The sequence below is a fragment of the Hemiscyllium ocellatum genome, chromosome 5 (genome assembly GCF_020745735.1).
Source record: "Hemiscyllium ocellatum isolate sHemOce1 chromosome 5, sHemOce1.pat.X.cur, whole genome shotgun sequence".
NCBI classification, from domain to species: Eukaryota; Metazoa; Chordata; class Chondrichthyes; order Orectolobiformes; family Hemiscylliidae; genus Hemiscyllium; species Hemiscyllium ocellatum.
In genome coordinates this window covers 99,047,086-99,071,165 of record NC_083405.1, presented here as the reverse complement: position 1 = coordinate 99,071,165, position 24,080 = coordinate 99,047,086, and the positions used below count along the sequence as shown (strand labels likewise).

The window sequence follows — 24,080 nt, the reverse complement described above, 5'->3', positions numbered from 1 at the left end:
ATTTATGGAATGGGTGGAGAAGTGACAGGTGGAACATAAAGCAAAGAAGGGTGAAGTGATTCCTTTTGTTAGAAAGAACATGGAGAGAAAATATTAAATAAGTAATACAATTCTGGGGTGGGCAGAGTTGGGGGGCTGCTGGTCGATATGGAGTAGCAGAAGGCCCCAGGTGTATACATGTATTTACCTTTTAAATGTGGCAGAGCAGATATGACAGACTGGTGTATAAAACATATGGTACCCCCAGCTTTATTGAAAGGGACATAATATCCTGGCTCTTGTATTAAATATTAAATCTGTATATGACACTTGTTCAGTTTCATCTGCAGTACTGCATTCATTTCTGGCCACCACACTTTGGAAGGATGTGAAGACATAAAGAAAGTGCATAAAAGATTGAAGAATGACTGAGTTTCATAATTTGTATAATTAACCAAAAATCTCTCCAACTCTTTTTGACCATGCTTTCAAATTCCCCATCCTAGCCTTTCCAGATCTTTCTCCATTTTTTTGTCCTCATTTTCTTTTCCGCCTTCCAGTAACAAATTCAATTAAATTCAAGTTGGCACAATTATGCTGCAGAATTAAGAGAAGAAATATTGGCACTCATTAAGAAGAACAAGACTTGAAAGGGATTGAAATACAGCATATTCAAAAGCATTTATGTCCTGATACAAGTGACTATTTAGTCATTTAGCAATTGAATAGGTATTATCGCTCATATAGAGTCATAGAGATGTACAACATGGAAACAGACCCTTCAGTCCAACCCGTCCAATGCTGACCAGATACCTGAATGAATAATTTGTGCTTTGGGAAATAACTTGTGGTTTAGGAATTTTAAAGGCTGGCAAATGAACCCACTTGATTGAGAAACTAGTAAACAAAGGATCATTTATTTCTGACCTCTTGAGAGAGAGATGGGAAATCCAGTTATTGAAATAGGAATTAAACACTCATTTCTCAAATTAAAAAAAATTAAAAGCATCGTGGTAAACACTGAGGTTCTTACTGAAACCAGCAGGTCTGGAAAGAGGGCCATTAACTCCATCAGACATGCAAGGTATTCATGTGAGTCACAAAATAAATGGTATATTTTGAAGGCAATAGATAATTAATTAACATTTTTATTTGAAGCGTCCCAAAGCATGCAGGGTTAGGAGATCCCTTCGCTTAAATTTGTGTGCGTCTTCATAGAAACAAGCAGTGAGCAGTCAGCTTGGGTGGGGCTTTTTTTTTTAATTCACCCATGAGATGTCAGTGTTGCTGCCTGGCCAGCATTTATTGCCTGTCCGTAGTTGCCCTTGACATAGTGGTGGCTTTCTTGAATTGCTGCAGCCCACATGTTATAGGTTGACCCACAGTGCCATGAGGGAGGGAACTCCAGGATTTTGATCCAGTGCCAGTGAAGGAACACTGATATATTTCTAAGTCAGGCTGTTGAGTCACTTGGGTGGTGTTCCCATCTACTTGCTGCCCTTGTCCTAGATGAAAGTGGTCATGGCTTTGGAAGGTGCTGTCTAATGATCTTTGGTGAATTTCTGCAGTGCATACTGTCAATAGCACACACTGCAATCACTAAATGTCTGTGGATGGTGTGTGTGAATGCTGGTAATGTGGTGCCCAATCAAGCAGGCTGCTTTGTCTGAGATGTTGTCGAGTTTCTTGAGTGTTGTTGGAGCTGCACCCCTGGGGAACGCAGAGAAAGTGTCTGCCAGGACCTGTAAAGCAGCTCTGAAGTTTTGAAACCAGTTTTGGAAGGTCATCGGACCAGAAACATTAACTCTGCTTTCTCTCCACAGATGCTGCCAGATCTGCTGAGTTTTTCCAGCAAGTTCTGAATTTGTATCTGGAAAGCAGCTATTGGAACAGCCTGAAGAAAGCAGATTGTGTCTGTCCAAGGCCAGGACAAGAAGTGTACAATGCAACTATGCTCAAAATGAGCTCAAAAGTCTTGAGGATTGAAGTAAAGTTGAAGGATCACCACCAAAAAACTGATAGAAAGATCCCAAGAAATACTCTCCCTCAGAAAATAGCTAGAACATGGAAAAGAAACCAAAGTTTAGTCTCAGAAATTATTAAAACCCTCAAAATTTCACCATGTCAGAGTTGAATCAGGAAGTAAAAGAGGAATTGGATGCATAAGTCTTGACAACCCATGATATTAAGTTAGTAGTGCTTACATTTCCTTGACCTATAATGTAAGATTGTTTTATGTACAAACAGTGGAGTTTTGTGGAGAAGTTCTCTCAGATGCTCAAACGTCTCATTAAGCATAAACAGTGTCTACAGAGATTACTACATATTTTTTTTCTGTAAGACAAGAAAAGTAACTTTTTGCATGTTATACAAGTTAAAAAAAAATTGTCCCTTGCCACGTATTAATAAACTACAAAACTAATCTTGACAAATTGTCAACTTACAATACTGCAGTATTGTGGCAGTTAGCAGTTGATTTTCAAAATTCAACATTCAGGACAATTACTTTGGTTTTCAAGCTGAACAAACAAAACAGGATAATTTCTTACAAGTTTAAGTACGATTTAATGCTTACGTGTCCCAAGGTAGGTCCTCTTGGCATTATTGTAGCTTTGTTAATTGGCATAGCATTCTTTGTAAAATGTGCGACTATTGCATGTCCGGATTCATGATATGCAGTGATTGTTTTATTTTTAGCATCAATTTCAATACTCCTGCGTTCTGGACCTGTCGGCAACAGTCATACATACATACAATATTTTCAAGTAAGATGCAATTTGAACAAATTGTCCACCGAAAATAGTTTTTTTTAAGTCACATATTCAAGCTCCATAATCCATTTAATACTCAATTTCAACATTATATCTATTAAAGTTTTTTTTTCCTTGTATAACTGAAATTAAAATATATTAGAAGCAACAACTTTAGGACCTTTTAAATTACTGAGCCAGCCTAGAAAGTAAACACTGAACATTTGAGAATCTTAAAACTTTACGATAAAAGATCTATTTCATACTGAAGTTTAATCCTTTTGAGTCATTGCCGCAGGGTGCAGAAACCTTGCTTCCAAGTATTCTCACATCCTTGAAAAAGTTACCCAAAGAGAGACAATACAGAAATCAAGGTGCAAGGAAACACCTGAATGCAGCATAATTTCAGGAACAGAATGAAGAAACAGAGATAATACTGTTACGAGCATTTGGTCATGCTGTCTAGAAATAAATATTTTTACACTAAGTTCTAACAGTGGTCTTTAAATGTTCATGGTTAGCATTTGATATTCCTTTACTAGTGGTACCACCAAATGGATTTTCACCAACACCCAATTACCAGGAATTTTCTGCAGCTTCTAGCTTAGTCAATGTTTGCTTCAAAGCTCCAATATAAATGGGCAACAGTAGAGGTAGATTTTACATTGGTTTGATATCATTAGCTGCATATTTTAAAACATATTACTAGATTAATGACAATGCATAGAATAAAGTTTCTATTATGAATCCCAATGAAAGTTTGTATAGCTAAAGCGGTTTCTCCAAAAAACATTATTCTACATGTGTAGAAGAATTTAGTTAAATTGAACTTTTCCAATGACATCATGTGACAGGTACAGATAACTTAAAGTACCATTTAACTGGAGAGATGAATTCCTGAAAAATGAAAGTTTGCCAACCTATTAAAAAGATAAACTTATCTGGACAAATTTTGTAATGCAATAACAGTTCTTAAACTCAGGAACAGCTGATCTACCTAAACAGCAAGATAAAAAAATATTTTCTAAGCCTTTATCTTGGATTTTCTTAAAATAGTAATGTGAAAGCACAAACTTAACAGATGAAACTCCAAAAGCTTTTAGAAAATCAAAATTCAAATAGCAGGATAGAACATACCCATAAGGATTTTGTCCTTGGCAAATTCCAAGTCTTTCATTGTGACTTGATCTTTTTCATCTACAGCTGCTTTTAGAGCAGCCTGGTTGACCAGGTTCTCCAGTTCTGCCCCCGAGAAACCCACTGTGCCTCTGGCTATTATTTCTGCATCAATTGCTGTATAGAAAAACAAAATCAAGTCATACAGAAAGTAAGTTTGCAATAATTATTCATGTTAAGGAACATCTGTAACTTACCTGGGTCAACTTTAACTTTGCCAAGATACCACTTGAGGATCTCTATTCGCCCCCTTATATCTGGTCTAGGAACAGTAACTTGCATATCAAATCTACCTGGTCGGACAAGAGCGCTGTAGAAGAATACATTTTTTTAAAAAGGGCATCAATTTAAAATATGACCAATTTTGAGAGCTTTTATATATTGTAAACATCATATTAAAATACTTAACAGCTTGGTTTGTCAAAATTACTTCACGACTGTTCATCTAAGCTTCATTCAAGCTTATATTTAGCAACAATTCATCAGGTGCACAACATTGTCAAAGCAAGATTCCGATTAGTGAGTGGTACTGCAAGTCAAGGCAATATAGTAACTACAATTGTGCAGGATTGCTTTGACATCCTGTTGCAGAATGCATCAAAAGTAACTGAATTAAAGGTCAGAATCAAATAATGTTAATCCTTTTACAAAAACAGTATGTTTAATTTAAATAAAATCTTAAATTTGATGCCTATATTCAAAGACTTTCCTTAAAAGGAAGTAGCACTTATACACCATGTTTGCTACAAATATATTACGTTAAATTTAGAATAAATAACTACAATAAATAAATCAAAGCTCAATTTACACTTACTTATCCAATGCTTCAGGAAAGTTTGTAGCTCCGATTATAATGACACCTTCATTGGGCTTGAAACTAAAAAGATAAAGAATCTTTACAGAATGAGCTATTAAATGTTTTTGCAATTAAAAAAGCAATTTTCAATCATTCCAATATTTATCACTTGTATGCTAGTGCATTTCCAATCCTTAAAAAGAAGTTATTTCGGTTACAAAACAGAATGCCATATGCACATTTACCTTGGCCACTCAAACATAACTTAAGAAAAATGCACAGCACAATTTTACAGATGAATGTTTTATCATTCAGTAGCTCAGTGGTAAAATGTTGGTGCGGTGTGGTCACATAGGTGCAGCAACACACAAAGTGAACACACAGATCAGTCAGCACCTTGAATCTCTTCAAGCCTGATCTGATTGTAACTACAAATTTGTATTTCTTCCTGTTCCCGATAACCTTTCACTGCCTGCTTAACAGGAAATTCTGAAGGGTCACTTGACCCAAAACATTAACTGAGTTAATGTCCACATTTGTAAACTTCCCCAGCAATTTCTGTCTTAGTTTCAGATTTTCAGCATCCACAGTTCTGTTTTATATTAACAAGAATCTATTAACCAGACTCTTTGTTTTACATTAACGAGAATCTGTGTTGAAAACATTCAAGGGGCTCTACTTGTGTTATCTTTTCAGGAAGACATCGCCCTCAGAAAAATAATTGCCCCATCTGTTTTAAATGGGTAATCCCTGATCTTTAAATAGTGACCCCTAGTTCTTGTTCTCCCCAAGTCAAAATATTCCCTTTATATTTAGCCTATAGAGTGCCCTCAGGAACCAACATGTCAATCAAGTCACCTCTTATGCTTCTGAACTCCAGTGGATACAAAATATTCAACATTTCTTCAAAAGACAGTCCACTGATTTAGGTTTTGTTTTAATAAACCTTCTCTGAATTTTGCCCAACATTTTTACATAGGGTGACAGGTACTGTGAACAGTACCCCAGAAGCAGTCTCATCAGTGTCCTGTGTAACAACCTTTTCACTTTTGTATTCAATTCTCTTTCATGATAAATGAAAACACACTCTTAGTTTTCCTAATGCCTGCTGCCCTGCACCACGATTCACGTACAAGCATTCTAGGATCTCAGAATTCTGCAACCTCTCACTATTTAGATAATAAAGTCAGAGTCATACAGCACATAAACAGAGCCTTTGGTCCAACTAGTCCACGCCACCCATTTCCCAAACTAAACCACTCCCACCTGCCTGCATTTGGCCCATATCCCTGCAAACCCTTCCTATTTGTGTACTTATCCAAATTTCTTTTAAACTTTCTAACTGTACCTTCATCAACCACTTCCTCCGGCAGTTCATTTCACACACTAGCCAATCTGAATTTAAAAATAGTTGTCCGTCTTGTCCTTTTTAAATCTTTAACCTCTCACTTCAAATTTCTCCCACCCTAGAGAAAAGGCTTTTCACCTTACCCAAGTGTTACGACATGGCAGTGAACCCCTCTGTTAATGAAACCAAACACCCAGAAAAGCTCACTTTGCCTAGTAATCTGTTAAAATATGAGTGATAGAGAACTCCCAACAACTCTGTTGTTAAAACAGCAACCAACTCAGATACCTATTTCACATATATTCCATATTTCCAATTTTCCAATACACTCAGACTGCTAGTCAGTCATATGACAGATATGTGTAAACTGTCTGCAAAACAGCATTCATTCTCTCTTAAAAGTACAGTAAACATATGCCTCTCATGGTTTTATGAACTTACATAAGGTCCTCTCTCAACCTGCTATGCTCCATGGAAAAAAGGTCCCAGCCTACTTTTATAGCTCAAACCCTCCATTTCTGCCAACATTCTGGTATATATCTTTTCTGAACCTTGCTCAGTTTGATAATATCCTTCCAATAGAGGGCGACCAAAACTGTATACAACACTCCAGAACAGGCCTCAGCAACATCCTGTGCAACCTCAACATGACATCCTAACTCCCATACTCAAAAGTCTGAACAATGCAGGCAAGCATGCTGAAGGCTTTCTTAACCATCCTGTTATCTGTAACACAAATTTCAAACAATTACCTGAACCCAGGGAGTCTGTTCCACAACATAACATTCTCCTTTTCCTATTCTTCCTATCAAAGCAAACAACTTCATAATTCCTCATATTACATTACATTCGCCAGATCTTTGCCAATTCACCCAATTTATCCACATCTCTGTGAAGCATCCTTGCTTCTTTTTCACAGTTTGTTTTCCTGATATCTTTGTATCATAAGCAAATTGGAAGCCATACCTTCCATCCCATCATTCAAATCATTTGTAAAAATTGTGAACAATTCAAGTCCCAGGACAAAAGCTTGTGCCATTTGATTCCCAACATCCCACTTATCCAAAAAGATATATTTTTGCCCATACTTCCTCTGAGTGCTAGCCGTCCAATCTTCTTTCCATACTAATATGTTATCCACTTAACCATGAACTGTTATTTTTCACAATAACCTTTGATGTGACACTTTATAAATTTGTTCTGGAAACCTAAGTACAGTACAATCACAAATTCCACTTCATCCAAAGCAGGTATTACCTCCTTAAATAACTTCAATGAAGTTGGTGAAATATGATTTCCCTTTCATAAAACAACATAGATAAGTTCAAGGTAATAAAAAAATCAAAGTGCCTTATTAGAACTTAATAAATGAAAGCTTCTAACATTTTCCTATGATGGTAAGCTAACTAGCCTACAGCTTCCTGTTTCCTGAGTGATTTGGAGGTGTCGGTGTTGGACTGGTGTGCACAAAGTTAAAAATCACACAACACCAGGTTATAGTCCCACAGGTTTATTTGGATGCAGTAGCTTTCTGAGCGCTTGCTCCTTCATCAGGTGGTTGTGGAATACAAGATTGTAAGACACAGAATTTATAGCAAAAGTTTAGTGTGATTTAACTGAAATTATATATTGAAAAAGACATGGATTGTTTGTAAGTCTCTCATCTTTTAGAATGACCATGCTGGTTTCAATTCTTTCATATGTAAATCCCAGGACTTTAAAAAAGTTACATTCTCAAGTGAACTTTAACAATAGGTGCCACGTCGGCCCACATAATGCATTGAAGGTGTGATGCTATCTGTGCCCCAAGGTTCAGACTGATTCTCATCTAAAAGAAAGGGACTTAGAATCTTACATGGATTCATGCAGTTTTTGAGCAAAACAAAATGTAATTCTGCAAGTACAAGTTCACCCTTGGCTGATAGCCAAGTTCGGTATTCATGGGGATGACCTCAGTGCGGATCTTGTTTCATGTCACACTACAGGTGACCCCACTGCACTAAAATACACCAACTCTCACTCCCGACCCATACACTCACACAGATCCTCTCTCACACACACACAAGCACTCTCTCATATGCTCACACAACACCCACGCACTCTCTCACAGACTTATACCCCTTTACACCCAAACACTCGTACCTCTTTGACACACACACACACACACACACACACACACACACACACACACACACACACACACACACACACACACAAGGATCCTGCTGTACAGCGACACTGTGTCTCTGGGTTTGGTCTGCAATGTTCCCATTACTGATCTGATGTATTATGTTGAAGGGAATGCAAGTTGATTTTGATTCTCTGAATCTTTGCTATTTGATTCCAATTGTTGAAAAATTATTTGCTTATGAGGGGCTACTACTGCGTCATGTCTGGTTGCTTTTATTTAATTTCTTTCCTTTTCAATATTGGTCACTGTATTGAGTACAGGAGTTGGAAGGTCTGTTATGGCTGTACAGGAAATTGGTTAGGCCACATTTAGAATATTGTGTGCAATTCTGGTTTCCCTCCCATAGAGAAGGTATTGTGAAACTTGAAAAGGTTCAGAAAAAATTTACAAGGACGTTGCCAGGATTGGAGGATTTGAGCTATAGGGAGAAGCTGAACTGGCTGGGGCTGTTTTCCCTGGAGAGTTGGAGGCTGAGGGGGTGACCTTATAGAAATTTATAAAATCATGAGGGGCATGGATAGGGTAAATAGACAAGGTCTTTTCCCTCGAGTGGGGGAGTCCAGAACTAGATGGCATATGTTTAGGGTGGGAGGAAAAAGATTTAGAAGGGACCTAAGGGACAACTTTTTCATGCAGAGGATGGTGCATGTATGGAATGAGCTGCCAAAGGAAGTGGTCGGGGTGGTAAGGTCACCCCTCAGCCTTTGGCGCTCAAGGGAAAATAGCTCCAGCTATTCAGTGTACTGGCATGATAGAACATAGAACTGTACAGTAAAGGTATGGGCCCCATTGGCCAAGGATTTTGTGCTGAAAAAGACACCAAATTAAACTAATCCTTCTGCCTGCCCTTGGCCCATATCCCTCCATTCCTTGCATATTCATGTGTTTCCCTCCATTTCTTTTTTTTCATGAATTAGCAATTGGCTAACAGATAGAACACAGTAGGGATAAAGGAGTCATTCTTACAGTGACATGCTGAGACTAGTGGAGTACCACAAATTTCGGTACTTGGGTCCTAGCTGTTCACAATATATATCAATGATTGGAGGTGGGCACCAAATGAAATAGCTCCAAATTTATGGATTACATAAAACCAAGTGGCAATGTAAGCTGTCAACAATATGTAAAGCAGTTTTAGGAGTAGTTGAACAGGCTTAATGAATGGCAAAACCATGACTGATGAACAATAAGATAAAAATAGTGGGATTAGCTACTTTGGTAGGAGAAACAATATTCAAGGAATTCTTAAGTGGTAAGAGGTTGGTAATTGTAGATATACAAAGGGACCTGTGTGTTCTCAATGAGAAGTCACAGTGGGTAATATGCAAATTCAGGTATTTAGGTAGGCCAACAGAATGTTAGACTTTATTTCAGGAGAATTTGAGTACAAAAGTAGTGAAGTCTTGCTTCAATTGCATTGCAGCTTGGTTATACTGCACCTGGAGTTTTTTTTTGCAGTTTTGGTCTCCTTACTTAGGCAGGTATTGCCACCATAAAAAGAGTGCAATGATAGTTCACTAGATTTGTTCCCAGGATGCTGAGGCTATCCTATAAAGGGATTTGACAAAGTGGGCTGGTGCTGTTCAGAGCTGCTATGGAACTAAATCAGAGCAGCTGTACCTACACTATAGACACCTGCTCGTTCAGTTCCAAACACCCCTTTCTCAATTCTCACTGAAGGGTTGTGATAATTTTCACAGATCAAATAAAATGATTTGGAAAGCAATGCTACAAAAACGGCCATACAGCTGGGCTATTTCGCTTCAAAATTTACTTCCGGTAGCGTCCTGGAAACGTTTCTTACCCATCCATCTCTGCAAGTAGTTGATTTATGGTTTGTCTTGAATAAGGATGCATTGGTGATTCTATTCTCTTTCCACCAACAGAATCCAGCTCATCAATAAAGATGACACAGGGTGCATTTGCTTTTGCCTCCCCTAAGTTACACAAAAAGAGCAGGTTAAACAAAAAATAAATAGCAAGTGTCAGAATTTTACTGGAAAACTTAAAATTTTTATATTCCAGGACACATACTAAACAGATTTCGTATCCTACTTGCTCCAACACCAACAAACATTTCATCAAACTCTGATCCTGATGCATAATAGAATGGAACATCTGCTTCGCCTGCAACAGCTCTCGCAAGGAGTGTTTTCCCATTTCCAGGGGGTCCAACTAAAAGAATGCCTGAAATTAAACAGAATTGGACATTTTAAGTTTGACTAAATAGCATTAAGAAATAAACGATATCAAAATTTTAAGCAGACATGCTTATGCATCAAACTTTGTTTTAACCGGCACCTTATCAACCAGCACTCTTGATAAACCAGCAAAAATTATATATCTCACATACTGTGATCTATCACGACATCAGAGCATTTATGCTGTAAGTAAACTATAACAGTGATGTGCATATTCCTGGCATTACACTTATTATTTCTGTTCATCTCTACATTGATTTTAGAATGTGTTGATGTTTTTACATAGATTTTTCAGGATGCTGAGGTCTCAAAGCTTCATATGATTAGGATTTACTGTGGTTATGCATACCCCTTGATTATCCAGACTATTTGATCAACTGGCATACTCTTCGTCCCATTGATGCCAGTTAATAAATAGTTTGCTGCACTAAATATTTGTTTAAAAACTACGCTACAAAATTAGAAGTATTAATCAGACACCAATAACCATTTGCATATATCTGTTTAAGTTATCTGATGCCAGTACAAATATTTCTATATAAATCATTTGAACTAATTCTCAAATCAATAAATAGCAACTCTTGAAGCCTTGTCAAGTCATTTTCTCAGCTTATAATATATCTTATAATAGAAAAGGGTGCTCATGGTCATGAATGAGCAGTGAACCAGTCCTCATTAAAACCTTGTTCCAAAAATGGACAAATAGCTTAATTTCAGGTGAAGAGTGACTACCCTTGATACCATGGCAGCATTTAACCTCGTGTGGAATCTAACAGCTCTAATGAGGCTGAAGTCTAAGGGAATTACAGGAAATGTTTGATTGAATGGAGTCATATCCAGCACAAACCAATTATCTCAGCTGTACACGTTCCTCAGGACATTGCTGCATAATAACCACTTTCAGTTCCTTCAGTAATGACCTACTCTAACAACTCAAAAGTTAAGAGATGCTCTCTTGTGATTAAAGTGTTCAGTTCCATTCAAAACACTTCAGATAAACAGTAGTCCATACCTACATGCAGCAATATTTGGACAACGTCTATGTTTGACTTATAAGTATCAAGTAATATTTGTGCCAGACAAGCACCAGGAACAACTATCTTAGAAAAAAAACCACTAAACATTTCTCTTTCATGCTAATCTGATTTCGCTGAACTACTGAATTCTCCACCAAATTGTTACTATTAACCAGAAAAATAAATGGACAAGATGCATAAATTCTGTGGTAAATTATTTTCCAAAGCTTATTATTTACAAGGCATAATCCAGGAAAGAGATGAAATATGTTCCATTGCATTGAGTACAGTTCCAACAGTTAAGATAATTGATACCATCCTGGACAAAGAGCCTAAATTGATGAGAACACTCCATCACACCATCAATCTTCTGAAGCATTAATTACTTCGACTATAGCTGCAGGGTGTATCATGTAAGATGCACTATAGCAACTAACCAAGTCTTCTTTCAAGACCAGACCCTCCACCACCAAGGGCAGGGGACACATGGGACTGCTTGCAAAACAATGTTCCAAGTCACACACTATCCTGACTGGGAAACATATCAAGAGTTAAAATCCTGGAGCTCCCCTCCTAATAGAACTGTGACCAATGCTTCATCATATGCTGCAATCTGAGAATAAATTATACAAAGAATTCGAGATGAGTGATAAACATAGGATGTTAACATCATTGGTAAGGACAATGAGCTGATAACAAATTCTTCTGGCAGAAAGTTCACTCATTAGAAACAAACCTTTTTTGGAGTCAGTTGTAAAGAAAATATTTAGAAACTTGTGATAGTAAAAATGCATTGCTGAAGGCATAATTACCAGCTGCATACCTTTAGGTAGTTTGCCTCCTAATGCTGTGAACTTCTGAGGATTTTTCAGAAATTCTACGACTTCCTGTAGCTCCTGTTTTGCTTCCTCCACCTGGTGGTGAACCAAAAGCAATATTTGTAAATGAATAATTTAAAATTCAATATGCTTACGAAGAGTAGAAGCGTTACTTACCCCTTTCACATGTTCAAAGGTTACATTTTTCATCTGAATTGGATCCACAGCTGCATCCAGTCCTGATGTAGTACGAAATCGTACTGTTGGAAAAGGAGATACAAATTGAAAGACTCGATGTCTACAAACTTCCCGCTTAAAAGCTTACGGAATCTCAAAACTAAACTAAACTAGAAATAGTGGTGCTTGAAGTTTGATTCTATCACTGTTTTGCCCATCATTCACAAAATGAACTTAACAGTGCAATACAACTGAATACCCTTGTAGAATACAATGATTATTTCACAGAGTAAGCAACTTTAAAAATAAATAATTGATACGTTTGCACATTTTGTTATAATAGAGGATTAAAGAGATGGTTTTACATTCCTATCAGGTAAAGCTTTTAAACCAGAAGTTAAAGTCCACACTAATTACAAATAAAAAAACCCAAGACCATTCAGCTTGACTGACTTGCACATTTCATTTTATAAAACATTGGATAAATTTGAATTTTTCAACTGTGAACAGGAAGGAACAGTAGGGTCAACCTGATCCCAGTCAGCTTTATTTTAATATATTCATGGAACATGGGTGTTGCCTGCTAGGTCAGCATCTTTTGCCCATCCCCATTCAGAGGGTAGTGAAGAGTTAACAATATTACTGTGGGTCTGGAATTACACAGAGGTCAAATTGGGAAAAGGATGGCAGTTAACTTCCCTAAAGTACGTAAGTGAACAGATGTGCTTTTCTGACAACCAACAATAATTTCATGGTCATCATTAGATTCTTAAGTCCAGAATCTTATTGAATTCAAATTCACCATCGGCCACAGCAGAATACCCCAGGTTCCAAGAATATTACCTGGGTCTCTGGATTCTCATGCCCTAGACCACTTAGCCTCTCTGAGAAATCCTGCAAAGATTTCAAGTAACAGTTATATTTTACAAAAAAAACACAGTAGCTTAAATTTTGAAGTATGATCAGTTGAGTGCCTTTCCTGCATTTCAATTCAATTTGTTTTCAAATCCAGTACATATGACATTCTCAAATTTCATTTTAAACTTGTGGTAAGTGGATCTCACCAGCTCGGCCAGCATTTAATGCCCATTTCTGGTTGCCCCAGAGATGGCAGTGGTGGGCTGCCTTCTCGAACTACTGCAGTCCATGTGCTGCTGGTAGACGACAATAGGGAGGGAATTCCATGATTTTGACCCAAAACACAAAAGAACAGTGATACATTTTCAAGTCAAGAGGTGAGTGGCTTGGAGGGGAATTTGCAGGTGGTGGTATTCTCAGGTGTCACCTGCTGCTCTTGTTCTTCTAGCTGGAAATTGTCATGGGTTTGGAAGGTGCTGTTGAAGGAGTTTTGGTGAATTTCTGCAGTGTAGATGGTACAGACTACTGCTACTGAGCATCAGTGGTACAGGGAGAGGATATTTGTGAATGTGATGACAATCACGTCAGCTGTTTTATCCTGGATGACGTCAAGATTCTTGAATATTGTTGGAGCTACATTCATCCAAGCAAGTGGAGCATATTCCATCACACTCCTGACTGTGCCATGTAAATGATGGACAATTCTTTGGGGAGTCAGGAGGCCAGTCACTCACTGCAGGATTCCTAAGCTCTGACATGCTCTTACAGCCACTGTGCTTATGTGGAGAGTCCAGTTGAATTTCTGGTCAATGATAATGCCCAGAATGCCAATAGTGAGAGATCCAATGATGCTAACACCAATGAATGTCAAGGGTTGATGGTTATATTGGTCCTTATTGGAGATGACCATTGCCTGGTATTCCTGTGGCACTAATATTTCTTGTGATTTTTCAGTCCAAGCCTGGAAATTATCCAGGTCTTGTTGCATTTGGAGTGCTTCAGTATCTGAGCAGTCATGAATGGTGCTGAACACTGGGCATGTTTGCCAATGATTGCACAATCTGACCTAATGATGGACAATAAGTCACTGATGAAGCAATTGAAGATGATTGGCCTGAGGAACTCCTGAAGAGATGTCCTGCAACTGAGATGACTGACCTCCAACAACCACAAGATCTCCCTTTGAGCCAGGTATGACTCCAACCAGCTGAGAGATTCCCTCTCTATGCCCCCCCCCACCCCACCCCGATTCCCATCAACTCCAGTTTTGTAAAAGCACTTAGTTTCCACACTCAGTCAAAAGTAGCCTTGATGTCAAGGGCAGTCACTCTCACCTCTCTCCTTGTTTGAACCAAGGCTTTACAACCCTGTTGTCAGAAGCCCAAATTGGGCCTCAGTGAGCAAAGCAACTACATTCCTCATGGTACTTTCTATCACTTTACTGACAACCGAGAATATATTAATGGGACGGTAACTAGCTGGGTTGGATTTGTCCTGCTGTTTACAGGACATACCGGGACAATTTCTACATTGTTAAGTAGATGCTAGTGTTGTAGCTTTAAGAGCTTGGCTAGAGGTATGGCAATTGTTTGAGCAGCAAGTCTTGAGTACTACTGCTGGGATGTTGCCAGGGCAGCCTTTGCAGTCAGTATTCAGTGACTCCAATCATTTCCTGATATCACGTGCAGTGAATCAAACTGGCTGAAGACAGGCACCTGAGATGCTGGGGACCTCTGGAATAGGCCATGATGGATCATTCACTTGGCACTTGTCTGTCGATTGTTGCAAATGCTTCAGCTTTATCTTTTGCACTGACGTACCAGGCTCCCATTATTGAACCAGGGTGAAGCCTGGCTGGATGATAACGATGGAGTGAGGAATATGCCAGGCCATGAAGCTACGAACAGTGTTGGCGTACAATTCTGCTTTTGCTGATGGCCCACAGTGTCTCATGGATGCTCAGTCTCAAGTTGCTAGATTTGTTCAATGCCTGTTCCATTTAGCATGGTGATAATGTCACACAATATAACTTCACTTCCACATGGACTGTGAGGTGGTCACACTTAGTAATACAGTCATGAACAGTTGCACGTGTGGCAACGAAACTGGTGAGAATGAGGTCAAGTATGCTTCTCCCTTATTGGTTCTATCACAACCCGCCAGAGACCTAGTCTAACAACAAGGTCCTTTAGGACTCAACTCAACTGGCATACTACCGAGCCTCTCGTGGTGGCGGTCATTGAGATCCTCCACTCAATTTATTCTCTGTATTGACAGAAATCATTAATTTTAAGTGATAGAAGGGTTTTGAAACATTCAGAAGAATTAGCAAATTTCAGTGGCCTACTGAATTACCAGTCTTTGACCAGATAACCTGGATATTTAGAGACTGAATGCACTCTGAAAGATGTTCATTGGAACCTTCCAGAATACTCAATGTTCCCACTGTGTAGCAATTGCTTGAAAAGTTTAAAAACTTCCAATGGGCAATTAACCTGCATTAAAGAGGCATGACTTCTGGGAAGATTTACTCCAATGCTATCTGAGTGGTTTGTCAAACTGCATCTTTTGGTTTGGATGCAGCACTGGAATTTGCACTTGTGAAGTCCTGGGAAGGTAAGTGGGCATTTTAGATGTTGGCATTTTTACACGCTAAAGATCAAAGATCAGCCACCATCATACTGAAAGACACAGCAGGCTCAAAGGGCTGAATAGCCTACCCCTGCTCCTAGTAGCTATGTTTTGTTTAAAAAGGGTTGGCAATGGACTTTCATTCCAGATCAGAAGATTAGAGTTCTTGTTTTCACTAGGAACTAGGCAGGGATTTTTGAAGACAGAGCTAATACTATACACACCACAAATTCACTCCCGTTATACACAAAATATACAATGATACTTCCAAATACTATTTACTAGTACTTCAATGAATTGATCAGCAAAATGTTTCTTTTAAAACTGTATATTGTTCAAAACTACAAAAGCAAAAAATTGTAATTGAAATATTACCAGATAAGAACGGGGTTCTGGATAGGCCATAAATTCCAAGCAAGAGAAGGAACAGAAGAACTAATCTCGTCCTTCTTAAAGAATCTGTGGCAAGCAGAATTTTAAAAAGTAATGTTAATTAAACAGGAGACTTTGAAGTACTAGCTACTACAGTACTTTTGAGAATACCAGTGGAACATTCGACATATTACTGATAACGTTTTACTCCTGTAGTTACTAATATGAGCTTTGTCATTTTCTGTCTTACTCTAAGTTTCACCGATTCATATTTTCACAGCTACTGTTCTGTATCTTAGTCTTGCAACTGTGTTCTTTCTAAATTGGTAATCATTCATGTTAGCTATAATCAATCTCAGCATCCCTCAGCCCAATCTGATCTACTTCAAACATCATGCAACTTGACACTTTCGCTCAAACTTTGCTGAAATCCTTAATAATTACTTTATTACTTGCTTTCCTTAATCACAAAAGTTTCAGTTTACCCAATGCCTTGTTGCCCACATTCTAGCTGACCAAATTGTCATTCCCCATCATCCATGTGCTTGGTAATCTACAGAGGCCACCAGTTCAGATATGTCTGCACTGAAAATTCTCATCTTTGCTTTCAAATATGTCCTTAGCCTCTGGGTCCCTACTGCTAGATATTTTTAAACAACCTGTTCAAAGATGTGACATATCTGTGAAGCAGCTGCAACTTGAAACTAAGCATTCTATGCCCTAGGTAGGGACACAACCACTACACCACAAGAGACCTTCAAGTACCCACCCCTAAACTGAACTTAATTGCTCCATAATTAGCAACTCCAAACTGCCTAATTCCAAAGTCCTGATTTGCCTTCCAACATAGGTTTATGTGCTTAAAATTTTTATTCGTCCCTCATTACATCATTTAAAATTTAATTGCACCAACATCTCCTTACATGGCTCTTTGTAAATCTTTGATTCATTTTGCTCCTGTAAAGTATATTGGAACGCTTTACTCTTTTAAATGTGCTACGAATATTCAAGTTGTCGCTGAGTTACATTGGTCGATGGTATTTCTTTTTTTTTAGAAAGGATCAGTCAGAACTCTAACTCTTAAAAGTCGGAGCTCTACAGCTTTCACAGTAAAATTCTTAAATGGTAGATTTTAAACATGGGAAAACACAATGAATATTTCTGCAGCCTTTCAAATATGTATACATTCAAAACGTATATGAAATAAACATACAAATTAATGGTGCCCTTTCTTTCTTCCCCAGTTCATTCATTTCTCTATAAGCCCATCGAATTATAAGATATTGGAGCAGAATTAGGTCATTCAGTCTGCTCATACTCATCGATAATCCGTCCCTTGTTTTTGTTATGAATGAATTCAGATTTTAGGCTCTCAGTTAATAACATTTCCATATTCAAATGCTCTACAAATATTTCATGAGGCAATCCCCAAACATAATTTATTTTTATATCAGACTTGAATTTGTTCTTACGTCAAATATATTTTTTTCGCAAATTCATTTGCATCCTGGAAACAAAAGATGCCAATATTGAATCCACATGGCTCTAGTCATATATTTTTTGCAAGATGTAAACACTATACCAGTCATACACAGATACCCACATATTCCTCCTCTTTCAATACATTGTTGGTTATGTGGCCTATGTTATTCATCTTAATACTGAAAATGTCATTAATTATGCTTATAATTTCAGGCAGTATGGTGGGTCTGTGGTTAGCACTGCTGCCTCACAGCACCACGGACGGTCTGATTGCAACCTCAGGCAACCGTATGGAGTTTGACATTCTCCCTTTGTCTGCGTGGGTTTCCTCTGGGTTCTCCAGCTTCCACTCTCAGTCCAAAGATGTGCAGGTTAGGTGCACTGACCAAGCTAAATTGCCCATAATATCCAGGGATGTGCAGCCTAGGTGGATTAGTTATGGGAAATGGAAGGTCTCAGAGATGAGGGTAGAGTAATTGGGTGGGTTTGAGTGGGATTCTCTACGGAGGGTCGATAGGTCAAATGGCCTGCTTTCACACTGTAGGGATTCTGTGCTTCCAATATCCACTGATCTCTCAACCACACAGTTCATTTCAGATTCCATACTCCACAGTCAGGAATTCGCCGTCTAACAATGGGGGTTTTATAAAAAATCTATAGCAAGTCTACCCACTCCCAGTTACTTGCAGTATGAAAGTAAACACTTCAACCTGTCACCCAATTTTGCAATGTTTGCTCAAATGACTATTTCACTGCCAGAAGTTCAGAAATGTATTATTTTTCTGTATCCAGGGTTCCATTTTGGGGTGGTGCTGAAAATGTGTTGCTGGAAAAGTGCAGCAGGTCAGGCAGCATCCAAAGAACAGGAGATTCGACGTTTTGGGCATACGCCCTTCTTCAGGAATCATTTCAGGAATCACCCATTTTGGGGTGGTCAACAAGGCTCTTGGCTGCACTTAAGTGGCAAGGCTCGCACAAGTTGCTGATTCACTGATTAGCCCTTGAGGCTAGCTAGAAGGCAGTTAAGAGTCAACCACATTGTTGTTGGTCTGAATTCATGTCAGAAAGAGCAAGTAAGAACGTTAGATTCCCTTCCCTAAAGGGGAACAACAACTAACATTGATTACATGGTCATCATTGGGCTAGGCTTTTAATTCCATAGGCTTATTGCATTCAGATTCACAAACAGTCATAATAGGATTCAAATCCACGGGTCCAGAACATTAGCCTGGGATGTTCTGGAGTACTGAAGTACTGACATTACCATTATGGCATTGCTTTCCCCTTGCTTTACTTTTGCCTTGACCTGAACATTGGGCGTGTCTGGTCAAATAATAGTCGTGATATTCATGAAATATCAATTGAACACCTTTAAGAAAAAAATAACCTCGACCAACACCATGACTATAACTAAGATGCCATATAGGCACGAACTCAGAAAAAAGAAAAAAAATTGTTGATATTGACTTACCATTCGTCCTCTGTGTCAGAGCTTGTGCTTTTAGGAATCCCTCTGCAAAACCAGTTTTAAATGCATCTTGATGTGCCTCAGGAATGTTTTTGGTTTTTATCAAGCTGTCCAAATTCTCAACGTCTCTTCCTCGATCCCTTAACAAAAGCCCCTATAAACAGATATGTAAACAACGCTATCTTTTTTGAAGAGAAACTTTTGTTTCAATAAACAGAGTAACATCACTTCTTACCTTCATAAAAGAAGAAGGAGCAATACTTTCTGATTCAACCAAATTATCAGATACTGCCAGTCTCCTTGATCTTGACCTTAGAGTTTTAAAGCCACGAATTTGCCCTTGGACTTAAAAAAAAATTAACATTCATTAATACCACTACATATTATTTGCAATTTTCATGCAAGAATCAACACTTAATACCTGGAATACATACTTGGACAAAGATGAAGGTTGGAACAGAGAGTCTGTAGTGGCCTGGGATATTGTCGAGAAAGCTGAGATGCACGTAGCACGTTGAAAATATTGCTCGAAAATCCTAAAAACAAAATTGATTCTTAAGTGCCCTTATTAATAATTATCGGTGCAATTAGGTTGAAACATCATTGCAGAAAGCAAGAACACAGTCATCACAGGTTTTTTTTTGGGAGGCAGACTTAACAAATCACCAATGCAGTTGTTTGACCTAACTTCAATACTAAAAATTGGAAGGACTTTACATTGCATTATCAAGTTATTGCTGGTTTCTAAGTAATTCCCCTTGCCAGTCACATGTACGTTGTGAGAAATATATTGCCTCCAGCAAACACTACTTCTAAAGCCTTGTCTAATGTTGAACTTGCACATTCCAGCAGGGATCCACAACTACTGCTGCACTTCAGTCCTTACCCCTTCTCCTCCCTCCCAAAACAGCAATAGAATCCCCTTTGTCATCACCTACCATCTAACCAGAATCCACATTCATAGGATCATTACCACCCTTTCCATGACCTCCAGCAGGAAACCATCAGACATATATTCCCCACATCACCCTTGCCAGCTTCCACAGGGACCGTTCCTTCTGTGACACCCTGTTCCACTCCTCCTTCATTCCTACTCCCTCAGGGCACTTTCTCTTGCAATCGCAACTGGTGTAACATCTGCCTGTTTACTTCCTTCCTCTTCAATATTCAAGGGCCCAAACACACCTTCCAGGTGAAGTAGTGCTTTAACTGACTTCACACAATCTAGTCTATGGTGTTCGCTGCTCACAATGTGATCTCATGGGTGATCTATGGGCAGAGCACCTATGCTAATCCACAAAAATGATCCTGAGCTTCCAATTGTCTGCCCCTTTAACACACTGCCAAGAACCCTGGCCACCATCTGTCTCACGCTTGCTGTAGTGCTCCAACAAAACTCAGCACAAACTGAAAGAACAGAATCTCATTTCCTGCTTGAGAATTCCTCAGCCTTCTGTACTCTACATAGTGTTTAACAATTTAAGGGTTTGAGCACCTTTTCCCATGTCCTTCCCCAACCCCAACCCCAACACACCAGGCCTTTTTATCACATGGTCTACTACCGTACATATCCTACTGTCATCTGTTAATAGTCCCCATTAGTAGCTGACCTTTACAGAGTCCTCTGTCTGCTCAACTGTTTCTCTCTCTTTGGGTCCTATCTTCACTTATCGTTTACTCTCACCTCCCCAAGACCCCACCAGAAGGAACAGCAAAAAGACCTGAAACATTAATTCTGCTTTCTCTCCACAGATGCTGCCAGATCCACTGAGTTTTTCCAGCAACTTCTGTTTTAGTTTCTGATTTTCAGTATCTGTAGTTCTTTCAGTTTTTCCAATTCTATAATGTCTGGTTTACTAAGCTCCTATTATTGCACAGTTAAGATCGACTCAGGACACTCTGCAAAACAAATCTAGCTGCTGAATCTGCAAATGGGTACATCATCATGCTGTTCCCAATGAACAGTTGAAAAAATGCTCTCTCACAAGTCTTGGCTTCAAAATTATTGGTAAGATGAAAGGTGGCAATAAACAGTTATAAAGTAGGGCAGAGTTTGGACAACAGTGCAAGAGGAAAATAATTATTACTGACCATATTTATTTTCAAAAAAGGACTGTGATGAAATGTGGGAGATTTGCCAACGTGACGACTGTTTAGGATGTGAAGCAGCTGGAGACAAACACGGGAGCAAACTGTCTACCAATTCTGTTAGTTGGCTGGTTTTCAAGTCAGATAATCCAAGTTCCCGTAAGTTAACAGCAGGCTGAAAGAAAAGTTTTTAAAAAATTAATAATGGAAATTCAATAACATTTTTTAACAAAATGTTTTGTGATAACAGATCAAATCGCCAAAGTCCTAATGGACATATTGTTTCATTCCAACATGTATGTGTGCGCACATATGTGCATGTTAGTGGCCTGATGGCCTAGTGTCTTGTGAAGGTCACGGGTTTGAGAACAACCATTAAAGACCCTTGTAAAATGGCGAGGAAAGGAAAAATTACACCCACTCTAATGCTGTCAGCCAACCACTATAGAAAGGAAGGTGGTTAAAGGAATTTCAATGAAATTGCAAAGTGAAGAATGTTGAGACTGAATGTTCAACTACCAACAGAAACATTACAGGAGATAATACTGGTAACAACTACAATGTCTGACTGTCTACATGAATGACAGAGACTGATCAGTTTTTTTTAACCTAAAGTTTTAACTTTTGAATTCACTTCTTACTCCTAATTGGTGTGTGTGTTGCACTATTATTATTTCTTCTCACATGTTGTCACCAAAATGCACCATTTTTGTTAATTGAAGAAAGCCTGGCCATTTGGAAACAAATTATTTTTTTCTGGGAGAAATGTATCCTTGCTTTTAACTAACCTACTTACAACCAACCAAGAGGCTAGGTAAATAACGAAGGGGAATAAATTTCTCTCCTAACCCAGGAATTTAACAATATAAGATACTCTGTCTGGAATTGTAAACAACTGGAGAATTTCACTAGAATACTGACTGAAACAATTTAATAAATGCAAATTTTGCATCGCTAACTAGGAATTGGTGAAAAGAGAATACATTTTTTGTAATGTGTTTAAGATCTACATGTTTTAGATTGCACCTTGAGGAACAGAAGAACACAACCATGCAGTCTGGAGAATAAGATTCCAAACTGGATTGCAAAATAAAGGTCTGTAGATCTACTGGAGTGCAGATATACGAGTGCCAGCACCCGTTAAGAAGACAATTTAAAAATCAAATAATGCATTGAGTACATTTCTAGAAAGAAATGCAACAGAAAGCCAAATGTTAACCTTCTCTAAAATCTTGGTTAATCCACACTCGCAAGTACAGTGAACAGAAGAGAAAAACAATGAACAAGGGGCAAAGCAAAAAGATGGACTAATAACAGACTTGAGATTGAACTCATCAGCAATGATTAAACAGGTTGAGGTTTCTTCATCTTCAAAACAAAACTGAGGTGTAGCCTAATAAATACCTTTCTGAAAAATTAACTTCTGCAGTTGCACTTTGGGACCTTACAGAGTCCCATGTGCAGTTGACTCCATGGGAATTGTCTGGAAAATTTCAGTTTCCAATGGGCAATTCCCTGCATCTGGAAACCAGTAATAAGATTTTTATAAAGCCCTTAACAGAAAATGCAGAGGATTCAAGGAACGCTCCTCACCCACCAGCCTGACCTGCTAGGTCCCAAATACTATACCAATGTTCATTAGTGAGAGGGATGATGTGAATGTTAAAAAATAGGACTGTGACATAATTTTAAAAACTAGCATAGACAGGGAGGAGGTTCGAGTGGTCTGACAGGCTTACAAGTAGGTAAATCTCCAGAGCATAATGAAATATATTCCTGGGCAAAGGAGGATATAGAGGCACTGGCAATAATTTTCAATATCTGGCCACTGTAGAAGCACCAGAAATGTGGAGGACATAGAATTATGGTAAGAGGGAGTAAGTTTAAAGGGGATGTGAGGAAATTATTTTCAAACAGTGTGGTGGGAATCTGAAACTCCCTGCCAGTAAGGATAGAGACAGAAAGCTTTATAACATTTAAATAGTATTTAGATTTCCACTTCCAAAGCCAAGGCATACAAGTGTGTGGGCCAACTGCTGGAAATGGGATCAGGATAGTTGGATAGTTATTTTTGATAAACACAGACTTGAAGGACAGAAGAGCCTTTTGTGTAGCCCTCTGTGACTCATCTACCTGCTCAATAAACTCATCCTCAACCTACTTTAAGCATTCCATCACTCATTTAGCACTCTTTACGCCCCATTTGCCCTACTTACACTCATCCATTGCCAGCTGACAAATTATCCAGATGTGCTGCTAGACATTTAAATCTCAAAGCACAGCACGATGTATGCTGCAAAATGGGATGCAGTTTCATTTCCCCACCTCCACCCTTTCCCCAATTATCCTGTAGTACAGGGCACAGCTCTGCACTTCTGAAGGAGCTAGGATCCAAATTCTTGTCTGAAAATGCAGAGCTCAGCATTAAAAAAAATAACAGACTGACGATGCAACTGTGATTGCCACTCATCATAATATCAGAACCACATGATCATGAGAGGTTTGAACAGGGCCAATATGGTGAGGTCATTTCCTTTTGTGAGAGAACCTAGACCTGTTGAAAGTTCAGATATTGCTGATTTAAAACAGGGATTGGGCAAAATTATGAAGGTCGAGTGTCTTTAGAAATCTCTTCCTGAAATGGTGGTGGAATCAACATCTGTAAACATTAAGGTAGGATAGACTTTTGTTCAGCAAGGGAGTGAATGGTTATCAGGGCAGACAGGAAG

General features: G+C 38.6%; 1 protein-coding gene across 1 annotated transcript in view; it reads right to left on the bottom strand.

Moving 5' to 3' along the window:
- LOC132815800 (ATP-dependent zinc metalloprotease YME1L1-like) overlaps positions 1–24,080 on the bottom strand; it is a 65,961-nt gene that overhangs the window by 11,679 nt on the left and 30,202 nt on the right. Inside the window, exons 3-15 of the mRNA XM_060825036.1 lie at positions 21,355–21,526; positions 19,698–19,799; positions 19,499–19,608; positions 19,267–19,417; positions 16,317–16,400; positions 12,453–12,535; positions 12,281–12,371; positions 10,275–10,427; positions 10,045–10,177; positions 4,720–4,782; positions 4,103–4,215; positions 3,867–4,022; positions 2,555–2,706 (exon numbers count right to left, since the gene is read on the bottom strand). Coding sequence (XP_060681019.1) covers positions 2,555–2,706; positions 3,867–4,022; positions 4,103–4,215; positions 4,720–4,782; positions 10,045–10,177; positions 10,275–10,427; positions 12,281–12,371; positions 12,453–12,535; positions 16,317–16,400; positions 19,267–19,417; positions 19,499–19,608; positions 19,698–19,799; positions 21,355–21,526 — 1,563 coding nt within the window. The remainder of the gene's footprint in view (positions 1–2,554; positions 2,707–3,866; positions 4,023–4,102; positions 4,216–4,719; positions 4,783–10,044; positions 10,178–10,274; positions 10,428–12,280; positions 12,372–12,452; positions 12,536–16,316; positions 16,401–19,266; positions 19,418–19,498; positions 19,609–19,697; positions 19,800–21,354; positions 21,527–24,080) is intronic.